This window comes from Hyperolius riggenbachi, chromosome 2 (assembly GCF_040937935.1).
Source record: "Hyperolius riggenbachi isolate aHypRig1 chromosome 2, aHypRig1.pri, whole genome shotgun sequence".
NCBI lineage: Eukaryota > Metazoa > Chordata > Amphibia > Anura > Hyperoliidae > Hyperolius > Hyperolius riggenbachi.
In genome coordinates this window covers 142088873-142103825 of record NC_090647.1, presented here as the reverse complement: position 1 = coordinate 142103825, position 14953 = coordinate 142088873, and the positions used below count along the sequence as shown (strand labels likewise).

General features: G+C 45.1%; 1 protein-coding gene across 1 annotated transcript; it reads right to left on the bottom strand.

The window, feature by feature from the left end:
- Positions 1 to 842: 842 nt before the first annotated feature.
- Positions 843 to 14623, bottom strand: APOF (apolipoprotein F). The gene is made up of 2 exons (XM_068265177.1): positions 14538 to 14623; positions 843 to 2427 (listed from the first exon to the last, which is right to left on the bottom strand). The coding sequence occupies exon 2, from the start codon at positions 2398 to 2400 to the stop codon at positions 1360 to 1362; it is 1041 nt and encodes a 346-aa protein (XP_068121278.1). The 5' UTR covers positions 2401 to 2427; positions 14538 to 14623; the 3' UTR covers positions 843 to 1359.
- Positions 14624 to 14953: the final 330 nt, after the last annotated feature.

Genomic DNA, 14953 nt, shown 5'->3' with positions numbered 1-14953 from the left:
TAGAAAAAACACTATATACCTGAAAATAAAAGTATGAGAATATTTTCTTTGCTGCTAATCTTCTAGTAATTATTCATAGTACACAACCAATTCACTATATCATATATTTTTTTTCGCTTCAGTGTCTCTTTAAAGATTGTGCATGCAACCTCATAGGACACAGGCTAGATTTACTTCCATTCCGGGTGTTTTTAAAGCTTTAGGGCTCGTTTCCACTATAGCGAATCCGCATGCGGGCACTGCATGCGGATTCGCATACTCAATGTTAGTGGATGGGGCTGTTTCCACGTGTGCGGCGGCGGCGGCGTTTTTCGGTGCGGGAAAAATCTGCACGACAGGGTCGTCAGATTTCGCGTGCGGCAGGAATGCGGGCGAATCGCCGCTAATGCATTCAATAGGGAAATCGCATGCGGCTTTGTCATGCGGATTTCCCCGCGATTTCGCATGCGATTTCGCATGAAAGGCAATGGAACTTTACACAGGCAGTGACATGGTTAAATTCGCCTGGCTCCTTGCCATGCGAAATCGCATGCAAAATTGCGGGTAAATCCGCATGGGGAAACGCAGCCGCATGCGATTTCTTCAGCGGTGGAATCCAGGCGATTCCGCACCGCTACAGTGGAAACGAGCCCTTACAAGCTCTAGATACAGGCACTGCTGGTGATCTCTGAGCAGTAGAGACAGTCCTTGACATGCACATTTTTCCAACGTTATGCTATTTTGTAGCAGTTTGTGTGCAGATGGGAATGGGACCCATCATATAGTTAGACAGGCTTTAAAGTAGGAGAAGTGCGCTCTTTGCGTAAGTACTAAATGTAATAAAGTTTGCCTACAAATGCAAATTTTAGTTTCAAGGGTGTTTATTGAGAAAACATAACAGAAAAGTCAAGGTTACAACATGAAAAAAAAATAACCCCCTAAGTGTTAGGGTGGCCCTTTGAGTGCACCCTTAGTGGCTGCAGCTCTTGAGCGCTTTGAATCCAACAGGAGAAAAGCGCTATACAAATGTCAGGATTATTATTATTACATGGGAGGCTGAAGACGGTGAATTTACCAACTGTCAGGGTTTTTTTTTTACCACTGGGTAACACCACCACTTGTCCAAGGATGACACTTGTAGTGTTACAATTGTTGCCATTCGGTGTATGAAACTTGCTTGTAGCCACCAGCAGCCAGGAGGCTGAGCTGCTGAACAAGCACACATTTCAGTCTATTATGTAAAAGGGGTCTCTGTTTTAATCTGCATACTAAATTGCATCCAATTGAGTATCAATTTGCGAACTATTTGCATCGGTTTGGAGAAATCTGCAATAATCACCTCTCCTGAGGATCAGAGATGCAGAACATTGGTGAAAGATGTCACTGTTCCTGCTCACCTTTAAAATAACTTATCACTGCTCTCACACCTTGTTTTAATGCAGGCTTTACAGCCATGCCTACACCAGCACCAACAACAGCAGTAGCACCACCAGTGGTAGCAAGTAGAGCATCATAGCCTAGATCCACAGCAGCTTGAACTGCCCGATCTTCAGCTTCTACAGAACACCCCTGCCTGGCATAGTATATGGCACTGCCAGCATTGTACCAGCCACCAACCACCGGAATCCACTGAAATACTTTATGAATGCTCTGTTCCTTCTCACTAGTACACTCTGGATCAGTTGAACGCCTTCTCAGATAAACAGCATTGCAGTTATGCAGCCACAAATTTGCTCCTTTCTGTGGCATAATATATGCACCATTTCTGGCCACACAGTAAAATTTCCCAGAAGTGTTGGAAGAAGAAACTCCAGCACAAGCCGGGCCCAGATGGGTACAGTGTTCCTCTGCTTCCTGTATTGTTTTATGCACTCCCAGGTACAATCCATCCAAAAAGACGTTCTCTTTCTCATGGAAGCCAGAACAATTCTTGTAATGAACAGGCAGAGCTGAAGGAAGGAGAGAGTCTAAGTTGAATTTCAGTAATTCAAATTTCATAGCATGTTTTGGGGTCTTGTGGTGGTGATGACTAGGAGTTTGGAGCACGGATGTCTTCATCTGATCATTAAGCAATACTAGCATTTCTCTTGTACGTTCATCTTGGATAAGGTCCATATACAGCTGATCTGTTTCTACTAAACAACCGATCTTCTTCAAGCCTAGTAGTAGAGCTGGTTTGACAAACTGTGAGGAGGATGGAGGAAGTATTCTGAGGTAATCGATGCAATCTCTTAGGAGACTGGAGCATGACTGATTTCCAATCGCCCAGGAGTAGCTGCTGACAGGAAGAACTTCATCATGACCATCCACTGACTCAGTGGCTAGAGATAAGTTCTGCTGCAATGCATCACTGCTAAGCGGCTTGCTGAACACACATGGGTAGAAAACCAGAAGCATCACAAAACTGAAGGCTTGTTCCATGTCTGAACTGGCCTATCACAATGAAATCTGCATAGGTAGAAAAAAGCAGAATAGCAACATTAGATGTAAAGTATCCATTCAAAAATATTGTACATGTAAAAAATGAAATTTTAAAAAGCACCTGAAAGTAGAACAATAGTACATTTTTTTCCTAATCTTGGACAAAGTTAAGAGGTAATACAGTGTAACCTATATCATGTTTTCATGCTGCACCATTAGGAATATTTCTGATAACTTCCTGCTTAGGTAACTAGTCATAACTAATAATAAACATTTGAAAGAATAAGTAAACTGTCTTAACCACTTCAGGATCACAGTTTTTTTCCCTTAAAGGACTTCCAAGGCCTAAATCTGCCCCCAAAATGTTAAAAAGTTAACTACCTGCATGACTTTGTATGGCACGGAGGACGCCGTCCGCGCCCTCCGTGCCGTTCCGCCGGGTCCCCGCCTCTCAATATGACCCCGAATGGCTCCCGACCCCGCGGCTGCGCAGCACTAGGGCAAACCCCCTGATCCACGCAACAGGAAACAGCCTGTTGCGTGGATCGGGGGGTTGGCCCTAGTGCTGCGCAGCCGCAGTAGCTGCCATGCGGAGTGCGCAGCCGCGGCCAGGGCCGGCGGCCATCTTTATACAGGCAGCAGAGCCCGACCCTGGCCGTGGGGTCGGGAGCCATTCGGGGTCATATTGAGAGGCGGGGACCCGGCGGAACGGCACGGAGGGCGCGGACGGCGTCCTCCGTGCCATACAAAGTCATGCAGGTAGTTTTTTTTTACATTTTGGGGGCAGATTTTGGCCTCGGAAGTCCTTTAACCACTTCACCACTGAGGGGGTTTACCCCCTGACCACCAGAGCAATTTTCACCTTTCAGCGCTCCTTCCATTCATTCGTCTATAACTTTATCATTACTTATCACAATTAAACGATCTATATCTTGTTTTTTCCACCACTAATTAGGCTTTCTTTAGGTGGGACATTATGCCAAGAATTATTTTATTCTAAATGTGTTTTAATGGGAAAATAGGAAAAATCTGGGAAAAAATTAATTATTTTTCAGTTTTCGGCCATTATAGTTTTTAATTAATGCATGCTACTGTAATTAAAACCCATGAAATGTATTTGCCCTTTTGTCCCAGTTATAAAACTGTTATAAAATTGTCCCTATCACAATGTTTGGCGCCAATATTTTATTTGGAAATAAAGGTGTATTTTTTTCAGTTTTGCGTCCATCCCTAATTACAAGCCCATAGTTTATAAAGTAACAGTGTTGTACCCTCCTGACATAAATATTTAAAAAGTTCAATCCCTAAGGTAACTATTTATGTATTTTTTTTTTTATTGTACATTTTTTTATTTTGTTTTTATTACAAACAAAAAAAAAATTGGGAGTGTGGGAGGTAATGAGTTAATTTTTTGTGTAAAAGTAATTTATTTGTATGTGAAAAATGTGTAGGGTGTAGTTTTACTATTTGGCCACAGTAACTTTTTGTTTTAATGCGACCTCCAAGCGTCCTTCCGGAAGCTTGGAGGAAGTACTTGGAGGCTGGGTAAGATCACAATGATCGCGCTGCCCATCGGAGAGCAGCGGATCATTGCGGGGCTTAGATCAACGAACGGGAATGGATTTTCCCGTTCATTGATCTCCGGGCGAGCGGGCGGCGGCGTGTTTACTAGCGGCGGGCGGCGTGTTTACGAGCGGGAGCACGGACAGCGGCGGGAGTGCGCAAAGTACGGATTTCTCCATCCCTGGGGGTTAAAGGATGGAAAAAGGGACGGAGAAATTCGTACGGGCGGGGGGAAAGTGGTTAAAATCAAAACAATTTTCACATTTCAGTGCTCCTTCCATTCATTCAGTGATAACTTTATTGTTACTTATCACACTGAAATGATCTATATATTGTTTTTTTTTGCCACAAATTAGACTTTTTTTGGGTGGTATTTTTTGCTAAGAAATATTTTATTTTATATGCATAGTAAAGGGAATAATAATAATAAAAAAAAATTATTATTTCTCAGTTTTCAGCCATTATAGTTTTACAATAAAATGTGCTTTGATACATAAAACCCACACATTTTATTTGCCCATTTGTCCTGGTTATTACAACGTTTAAATTGTGTCCCTAGTACAATGTATGGCGATAATATTTTATTTGGAAATAAAGGTGTATTTTTTTCCATTTAGGGATTTTTAATACTATTTCACTTATTACAAGACTTTATTTGTAAAATTAACAGTAATATACCCTCATGACATGCATATTAGAAAAGTCTCTAAGGTAACTATTTATGTAAAAAAAAATTAAATGATTTTTTTTTGTTTTTTTTAACAGAGTAACCAAGCAGCTCAGGGTGACCCAAACCACTAGGAATGTATAGGGGGATAAAAGAGACCTTCCTACTAATAAGCAATGCTTGGTGAAATTTGCCTTCTTAAAACAGAAAGAAATTTGCAATAATTCAGCTATAAGTGAACATTTGTGGTTACCCACAATGCACCACTATTGAATATGCACATTATCCCTTTTTGCCCCTGTAAGCAACGCTAGCATCCAGAACCGCTGGTGTATAGCAAGCCTATAGCTTTAAAGGGATACTGTAGGGTGGTCGGGGGAAAATGAGTTGAACTTATCCGGGGCTTCTAATGGTCCCCCGCAGATGTCCTGTGCCCACGCAGCCACTCACCGATGCTCCGGCCCCGCCTCCGGTTCACTTCTGGAATTTCAGACTTTAAAGTCTGAAAACTACTGCCCCTGTGGACTTGTAGCATGTCCACAGTCCCGCTGATGTCACCAGGAGCGTACTGCGCAGACACAGACCACACTGGGCCTGCGCAGTATGCTCCTAGTGACATCAGCGGGATCGAGGACACGGCAACGCAGGCGCAGTGATTTTCCGACTTTTAAGTCTGAAATTCCAGAAGTGAACCGGAGGCGGGGCCAGAGCATCGGTGAGTGGCCGCGCGGGCACAGGATATCTGCGGGGGACCATTAGAAGCCCCGGGTAAGTTCAACTCATTTTCCCCGACCCCCCTACAGTTTCCCTTTAAATATTACACAGCCACACTAACCCCACATGTAGACAGCCTGTTTCGGGCCTTTGGCCCTCATCAGTACATGGCAGGGATCGAGGCCATACAGCCATATTAATTCCTGCCATGTACTCAGGAGGGTCAAAAGACCAAAACAGGCGGTCTACATGTGGGGTTGGTGTGGCTGTGTAATATTTAAAGCTATAAGCTTGCTATACACCAGCGGTTCTGGATGCTTGCCTTGCTTACAGGGGCAAAAAGGGATAATTTGCATATTCAGTAGTGGTGCATTGTGGGTAACCACAAATGTTCACTTATAGCTGAATTATTGCAAATTTCCTTGTATTTTTTTTTTTTTTAGAGTTTTATTTTGATAACTGTGGGGCAGGGTTGAAAGAGGTTAAAAATAATAATTAAAAAAAAAAAGAACAATAATACATTTTCTATGTAAAACAGTATAGTGGTATAGTTGGGTGTATTTTTACTTTTTGAACACAAAATGGTGCTACTGAGACCGTGTTTTATTAATACAAACACGGAAGTGTTGTGTCTGTTTTAAATGAGAGCTTGTGTCTGGTTTCTGTAAGCTCTCGGAAGTCACAGGCACGGTGATTGGTGAGAATAGATGATTCTCATAGCCCGATCACAGATGCTGCGACAGTGAAGCAAACGAAAATGGCATGGGGATCGTAAATGTGTCAGTAAGTTAACAGTGCACATATCTACGTCCTTTGAAGTATACAGGGTCGTAGATATGCGTACCAGGAATCCTGAAGTGGTTAAGGCCCATACACATGCCTGACTAAGGTTAACGACCGCCTCAGCCGATAGTCAGGCGTGTGTACAACGGCTACCAGCCCCAACCTGTGAGCAATCGCATTGTCTGCACCGCTCTCCAACCCACGGCGTGTCGTAAGCGCATGCCACTCCGTTGTCCCTCTGGCCCACTCCCCTGTGTAGCAACAGAATGAGTCATCAGCTACATAGCTGACGTGTCTGTACAGCCCGGCCAGCGATTTCACTCATCGGAGATTATGTCCTGATCCCCGACGGCCGAAATAAGTCAAGAGGTGTGTACGCATCTTTCCTCTAACCTGTTCAAATTAAGATTCTCCTAACAAACAGATTGATCTGCAGTGACCAAATGCAGAAAGAAATAAAGATAATGTTTCTAGTTTCTAGTTTATCAACTGATCAGCAGCTACCTAACTGATCAGCAGCTGCTGGCTTTGATTGGCTACATTTTTACCCTTCCTAGGACAGTGGAGATTGCCCTTATTTTCTGTTGAGCTAGCCCCAATGCCTTATGCTGGGAATACACAATGAGTTTTTTCAGCAAATAGACGGCTCGGTATATAATTTCCGATGGGTCCGATTTGATTTCGATAATTTTTATGATCGATTTTCTGATCACTTCTATACAAATCAATCAGAAAAATGATCGAAAATCGCATTAAACCTGTCGTAAATGATCTATCAAGCCATCTATCTGCTGGAAAAGCTCATTGTGTATTCCCAGCATCATACAAGAACTAAGGTAAATACAGGTCTGGATTTACTATTAGAGATGGCTCGAACGGTTCGCCGGCGAACGGGAACCGGCAAACTTCCGTGGTTCACGATCGCGGAGAACCGCAAACTTTTTCGGAAGTTCGATCCACCCCTATACTAAATTATTAGGGTCAACTTTGACCCTCTACATCACAGTCAGCTGGCACATTGTAGCCAATCAGGCTACACTCCCTCCTGGAGCCTAACCCCCCCCCCCCCTTATATAAAGTAGGCAGCGTCAGGCATTTCACTCACTCGTGTGCCTGCAGTAATTAGATAAGGGAGAGCTGCTGCAGAGAGAGATATAGAGAAAGCTTAGTTAGGCTCTTGTAGGCTTGTTAGCTTGCTCCTTGCTGCTTCTTATTGCTAAAAAAGCACCCCTCAACAGCTCTTTTGAGAGCTAATTTTGTTCTTGTAATCTTTTTTTTTTTTTTGTGTGGCCCACTTGCATAATATACAGCCCTGTCAGTCAGTCGCTACTGGCCTTTGACCCCTTGGTGGTAATTCCTACTGTGCCACTGCCAGTCCCAGCACATTCAGTGACTACTTGTGTGTGACAGGCAGCTGCACATTTGTAATCCCAATCACTGCACCTGTTCAGTGTACCTACCTACCTACCTACCTACGTGAGTGCACGCATTGTTAATACCAACAGTCATTGCAACTGTTCACAGTACCTGTGTGTGTGTGACAGCTGCACATTTGTAATACCAATCACTGCAGTGCATACCTGTAACCTGTTCAGTGCACCTACGTGATCACAAGCAGTGTCATATACCACCAGTCACTGCACCTGTTCACGGTGCCTGTGTGTGACAGCTGCACATTTGTAATACCAATCACTGCAGTGCATACCTGTAACCTGTTCAGTGCACCTACGTGAGCGCAAGCAGTGTAAAGTACCACCAGTCACTGCACCTGTTCACAGTACCTGTGTGTGACAGCTGCACATTTGTAATACCAATCACTGCAGTGCATACCTGTAACCTGTTCAGTGCACCTACGTGACCGCAAGCAGTGTAATATACCACCAGTCACTGCACCTGTTCACGGTACCTGTGTGTGACAGCTGCACATTTGTAATACCAATCCCTGCATACCTGTTCACTGCTGTTTGACCGCACGCTGTTTAGTATACCAGTCCGTGCATACCTGTTTACTGCACCTGTGTGACAGCTGCACATTGTATTGTAATACCAGTCACCGCTACCTTTCACTGCACCTGTGTGACTGCACATTGTATTAGTCAAGTCAGTGCATACCTTTAACTTCATCCCCCCCAATATGAACAAAACAACAGGCAGAGGCAGGACACCTGGCAGGTCTGTTCGAGGTCATGCTGACGTGATTTCGTGCGGCCCTAGACCAAAGTACAGTGCTCAGAAGAAGGCGCGTCCCATCAACTCCCAAGATTGTCAGGACGTGGTTGACTATTTAACACAGAACACCTCATCTTCCGCAGCCACCAACGCTACTCCAAGTACCACATCAGCTACACTTGACACTTCGCAGGAGTTATTTGGTGAGGAAATCACTGATTCACAGCCATTATTGTTACAACAAGATGAAGGCGTTAAGCAAGTTACACCACCTCATATGTCTGAGTTAGGCGACAGTATGGACATAAGGTGTGAGGAGGAGGATGATGAAGTACCTGCTGTTGGTGCAGTTTTGGAGGTGTTTGATACAAGCGAAGCTGGGGAGGATGATTATGATGATTATGATGATACGGATGCCACGTGGGTTCCCAATAGAGTAGATGAACAGGGGACAGTTCAGAGGGGGAGTCAGAGAGGAGTCGCAGGAGATGAGTTCCTGAAAGAAGCAGGGGGAGCTCGTCGTCAGAAACACCTATGGACAGCCAGCCAACATGCCCTTCAACGTCAGCTGCTGAGGCCAGCATAGTGCCCACACCCCTGGGCTCAGCGGTGTGGAAATTTTTTGTGTGACTTCCTCAGATCAGAGCAATGCCAAAAAATCTCTGCTGCCAAAAATTGAGCCGTGGAAAGGCCAACACCCACTGCAATGGGAAGACTACCTGAGGAAAAGCAGCACACAAAAGCAAAGCCACCCTCCTTCTCCTCTTCCTCCTTCAGGTGCATCACCTTCAGCCGCTTTCTCCCTTGCACCTTCACAATCACAGCCAACCTCCTCCACTCCACCTCTCACCTTGAGCGGCTCCTGCTCCTCTGCCCACAGCAGCAGCCAGGTGTCCGTGAGGGAAATCTTTGAGCGGAAGAAGCCAATGTCTGCCAGTCACCCCCTTGCCCGGCGTCTGACAGCCGGCTTGGCGGAACTGTTAGCTCGCCAGCTGTTACCATACCAGCTGGTGGACTCTGAGGCCTTCCGAAAATTTGCGGCCATTGGGACACCGCAGTGGAAGATACCAGGCCGCAATTATTTCTCAAAAAAGGCGATACCCAAACTGTACCATGAAGTAGAAAGGCAAGTGGTGTCATCTCTGGCAAACAGTGTTGGGTCAAGGGTCCATCTGACCACGGATGCCTGGTCTGCCAAGCACGGTCAGGGCAGGTACATTACTTACACAGCCCATTGGGTCAACCTGGTGACCGCTGGCAAGCAGGGAATAACTGGCTGTGCAGCGGACCTAGTTGTGAAACCTCCACGGCTTGCAGGCAGGCCTGCTGCCACCTCCTCTCCTTCTGCTCCTACTCCTCCTGCTACATCCTCTTCACTGTCGTCCTTCTCCTCCTTGGCTGAGTGGCAGCGCAACTCTACTGGTGCTGCGATCTCCTCTCCAGCTACACTGCCCCAGCTCCCCAGGGCCTATGCTGCATGCCAAGTACAACGGTGTCACGCCATCTTAGACATGTCTTGCCTCAAAGCGGAGAGTCACACTGGAACAGCTCTCCTGGCTGCTCTGAACAAACAGGTGGATCAGTAGTTGACCCCGCACCAACTGAAGATCGGCAACGTGGTGTGTGACAATGGCAGCAATCTAATTTCGGCTTTGAATTTGGGAAAGTTGACACATGTACCCTGCATGGCACATGTGCTCAATCTCGTAATCCAGAGATTTGTGTGTAAGTACCCAGGCTTACAGGACGTCCTGAAGCAGGCCAGAAAGTTGTGTGGGCATTTCAGGCGGTCTTACACGGCCATGGCACCCTTGGCCGATATTCAGCGGAGAAACAACTTGCCGGCGAGGCGCTTGATTTGCGATAGCCTGACTCGCTGGAATTCGACCCTCCTCATGTTCGACCACCTGCTACAACAGGAGAAAGCCGTAACCCAGTATCTCTACAACTACAGTAGAAGGACATGCACTCAGGAGATGGGGATGTTCTGGACGAAAAACTGGACACTGCGAAATGCTTGCAGGCTCATGCGGCCGTGACAAACATGGTGAGTCGCAGTGAAGGCGCCATCAGCGACTTGATCCTGTATGCCTTCTTTCTGGAGCATGCCGTGCGTAGAGTGGTGGATCAAGCTGTGGATGAGCGTGAACAGGAACAGTTACAGGAGGAAGAGTTGTGGGATCAATTCTCATCAGAACCAGATGTTTCCTCAACACCTGCGGCAGCACAGAGGGGGGAGGAGGAGGAAGAGTTGTGTGGGGAAGAGGAGTCAGATGATGAGGAAGGTGTTTTTTTTTTTTGAGGAGGAGGAGGAAGCATCAGAAGAACAACCGAAGCAGGCGTCGCAGGGGGCTTGTGCTGCTCAACACTCCTGCAGTATTGTTCGTGGCTGGGGGGAGGAGGAGAACTTACCTGACATCACTGAGGTAGAGCAAGAGGAGTTGGATAGTACGTCTGGATCCAACTTTGTGCAGATGGCGTCTTTCATGCTGTCCAGCCTGTTGAGGGACCTCCATATGAAAAAACTCAAGGGGAATGACAATTACTGGGTGGCCACGATACTAGAATACTCGGTATAGGCACAAAGTGGTGGACATGTTATCACCTCACCTGAAGGCAGAAAGGATGCTACACATGCAGAACAAGCTGGCAACTAAGCTTTACAGTGCGTTTAAGGGTGATGTCACAGCACAACGGAATAAAGGTACCACCGCCAGGCAGGGACAGGAAGCTCTAGCGATCTCATGGTGATGTCGGACATGCGGACATTCTTTAGTCCAACACCTCACCTTAGCGCTTCCGGATCCACCCTCCACCAACGCCTCGAACGGCAGTGGATGTAGACACTGTGAGCAGCGATGAACCCTTGGACTACTGGGTGCACAGACTTGACCTGTGGCCAGAGCTGTCACAATTTGCCATCCAACTTCTGTCTTGCCTTGCCTCAAGTGTCCTGTCAGAAAGGACCTTCAGCGTAGCTGGAGGCATTGTCACTGAGAAGAGAAGTCACCTAAGTCACAAAAGTGTTCAGTACCTCACCTTTATCAAAATGAATGAGGCATGGATCCCGGAGGACTACTGCCCGCCCGAAGACTTAGTCAGTCCTCACACACAGCATCTCTGTCTGCACGCCGTGTGACTGCCTGCCCCAAGACTAAGTTGGTCCCCACACAGCATCACTGCCTGCAGGCTGCTTGACTGCCACCACCAACAGGGTCCACCAAGACTCCAGGCGGATTCCTGAATTTTTAAGGCCACTGCTAGCAGCGGACGCTATAATAATTTTTCTGGTGCGTGTACATGCCTGCCTAATTCTTCTGGCTGCACTGCAGCTGCAACAACAAAACAAAAGGCATGTACATGTGTCAATTCCCCTTCATGATCGTTACCTTGCCGCAGTGAAGGGTATCACAATGAAGCAATGACCGCTGGCTATATGAGTGTGTTGGGGTTGGGGGGCACACCTGACCCAAGAAGATAGATAATAAGGTCGTTGCTTCATTGTGGACAGACCAAATTCGATCAGCTGGACACTCAGTCACTGTTGTTCTGTCATTCAGCTACCTCAGCCCGACCATATGGGCTTGAAAACCGCCATCGCCTGCACTCTGGCCATGGTGCGCACCAGTCCAGCACGGCCGTCACTACGCAAACAGCTGTTTGTGGTGCGTTACATAGTGAGTTTGGTCTGTCAGTGTGAAGCATTACACTAATTATACTCCCTGATTGATGTATACACATGCAAGATGTTTTAAAGCACTTTAGGCCTCCAATTTAACAATAAAATGTGGTTTCTGCCCTTAAAACGCTGTTGTGCGTCAAATCCTGATTTTTCCATCACTTTTGTGGCCAGCATAAATTTTTGTAGTTTTCAAAGTTCGCCTCCCCATTGAAGTCTATTGCGGTTCGCGGAAGTTCTCATGTTTGCTAATTTTTGCGGAAAATCGGAGGCTCGAACTATCTCTATTTACCATAAGGCACTGTAAGCACATGCCTCCAGGTGCCTGATGATGGGAAGGAAGATTAATCCCCTCCCCAAGTGCCCTTTCTTTCACCTTACCTATGCCAAGTTCCAAACGGAGTGTAAATGAGAGGTCACTCACCCAGCTCCAGGCATTCCACTGACAAGATCTCCCTTAGCTACATAAACTTGGACGCACCTCTAGCTACTTAGTATTAGGTAGCCAGAGCTATCCTCAGTATTAAAGGATACCCAAAGTGCCATGTGACATGATGAGAAAGACATGTGTAACTATGCTGTGTTCCTTTTTTTCTTTCTCTGCCTGAAAGACTTAAATATCAGGTATGTAAGTGGCTGACTCAGTCCTGACTCAGAAAGGAAGTGACTACAGTGTGACTCTCACTGATCAGAAATTCCAACTATAAAACAATTTCCTTAGCAGTAAATGGCTTCTGAAAGCAAGAGAGAGATAAAAAGGGAAATTTCTTATCAGTGAGGGTCACACTGTAGTCACTTCCTGTCTGAGTCAGGACTGAGTCAGCGACTTACACACCTGATATTTAACTCTTTCAGGCAGAGAAAGAAAAAAAGGAACACAGCATAGTTATTTGTGTGTTAGGCACTGTACATACCCATTATGTCAGGAACCGGCCGATACGATTCCCGACTGCGGGTTTGACCAGATCAAGTGGGGAGCAGCCTTATTCAAGCTACAACAAGGCTGTCGCCCCTCAAAGCACTTCTCACTAACACCACTAGCTGCTGCTAGACACTTCAACGATTCCCACTCTGCTGTCGAGTGATCTACACGCAGTCTGCGTTTTTGTATTTGGGTCAGCTTTGCGCTTAGGCCAAACACGGGAACGCCACACACACAATACAATCGTACAGTAGCAAGGCACAATCAGGCACTGAATTTGTAACGTAAATTACACTGCAGTCTCTTTCTAGGCTATGAGCTAGTTTAGTACATAAGAAGTCAAACTTATTAAATAAAGATTTAATATTCCAGAAAAAAGTGGAACAATGCAGAAAATAATATATACAAAAGATTTACAAAAACATAACAAAGTAAAAATTACAAAGATACACAATAAGACAGTTTGCTTAAAATAAAATGGGAATAACGTTACCAATACAAGGTCTGAACGTTGTTTGCGGGAGAATGCGGTCTGGTCAGGAACCAGGATAGTCCTAGCGTCTTTGCCATCTCCAGAGAACTCCTTACCTCAACAGATAAGGACAGCTCCATCTCTGGACGTGTTTAAATCCAGACTGAATACCCACCTGTTCAGTTTGGCATTTGCAGAAATATAACTTTTGTTGTGTTAATACGTTATCCTACTACCAATTACTGAATCTAAGAGAGCCTAAGCGCATTGTGTCCTATGGGAGAAAAGCACTATAGAAATGTTATTGTATTGTATGTCTATCTTATCAGATCACATTTCACTTCGGGTATCCTTTAAGGGGCACCTGTAGCTACCTATGACAGGTAAGGGAGAAGTGACACCTGTGCCTAAAGGCTCCTGTGATGTAAATCCAGGCCTGGATAAATAGCCTCACCAGGAACACAGGCAGCAATAAAAGTATAGCCGTCTTCACAAGTGTAGTTTAGGATTACTGCTAATTTCAGCAAAAAGTAACCCTGAGCTACACTTGGGAATACTGCCAAGGGGGTTAAGAAGTTGTAAGTAAAATGTGGCTGTAAATATACCAGTAAAAATTGTGCAAAGCTGAATTTATACCCCTTGCAAAGCATAACCCCTACGACCAATAAGCGCCTGTTACCGTGCAGAATACAAAGCCTACTATAAGGTAGGAAAAATTCCATAAGCAGATTACTTTCTTTGAGTAAAAAAATAATACTTATTATTTTAAAAGAAAAAGCAAAAATATCTCACCAATAAACCAGCAGGAAGGACAGCTTCTTTCTATGTCTATTCAAACATTTCGGCCTGGGACTCACTAGCGGCGTTTCAAAGACGTACATGTTTTGTCAGCGATCGAGAAAGCGATATGACAGTGTAACCCTATGAGGATGATTTCACCGCAGCGCTTGTGCTTCATGATTGCCCTCAGCGATTGGGCTGCAGCATTTTTGTAACAATCTCATTGACTGGTTGCAGGTCTAAATCACAGTGAAATTGCAGCACTTCTGCGATTCAGCAAATCTCGACACTTTGAGATAGTGCCTGTAGTGGGTCCCAGGCTTATTGCTTCTAAATTCTACAGTATACTTTGTTGTAAATAAAAAGAACAGAAAACAGTAAATCTTACCTTAGGCAAGTATTTTGCAGGCAGTTGTCTGACAGAATTCTTTCTCTTATTTTATACTCGCTCTGAACTGATGGTTAAATCTCCTCCCACTGTTTAAAGTCCTATCTGTGTCACTGTGTAAATATGAAAACGCTACAGTGCACTTAAAATCGGACATGTCATCAGAAGGAGACTTGTCAGATTTCCAGTTATCACTCAAAATATTGACCCTAAGCATTTTTAATCCTAGTTCAAGTAGACCAGCACTAAATATCAATGCATGAGATATGACAAAGCATTTATCAATTGTGTTATGCTAGGTACACACCATACATTTTTCTGGCAGATTTACCTCCAATCTGAATTTTGATTAATTTTTTTTTGATTTACCTATCTTTTTTTTAAATCGTTTTTCAATAGATTTTCATAGAACTGAT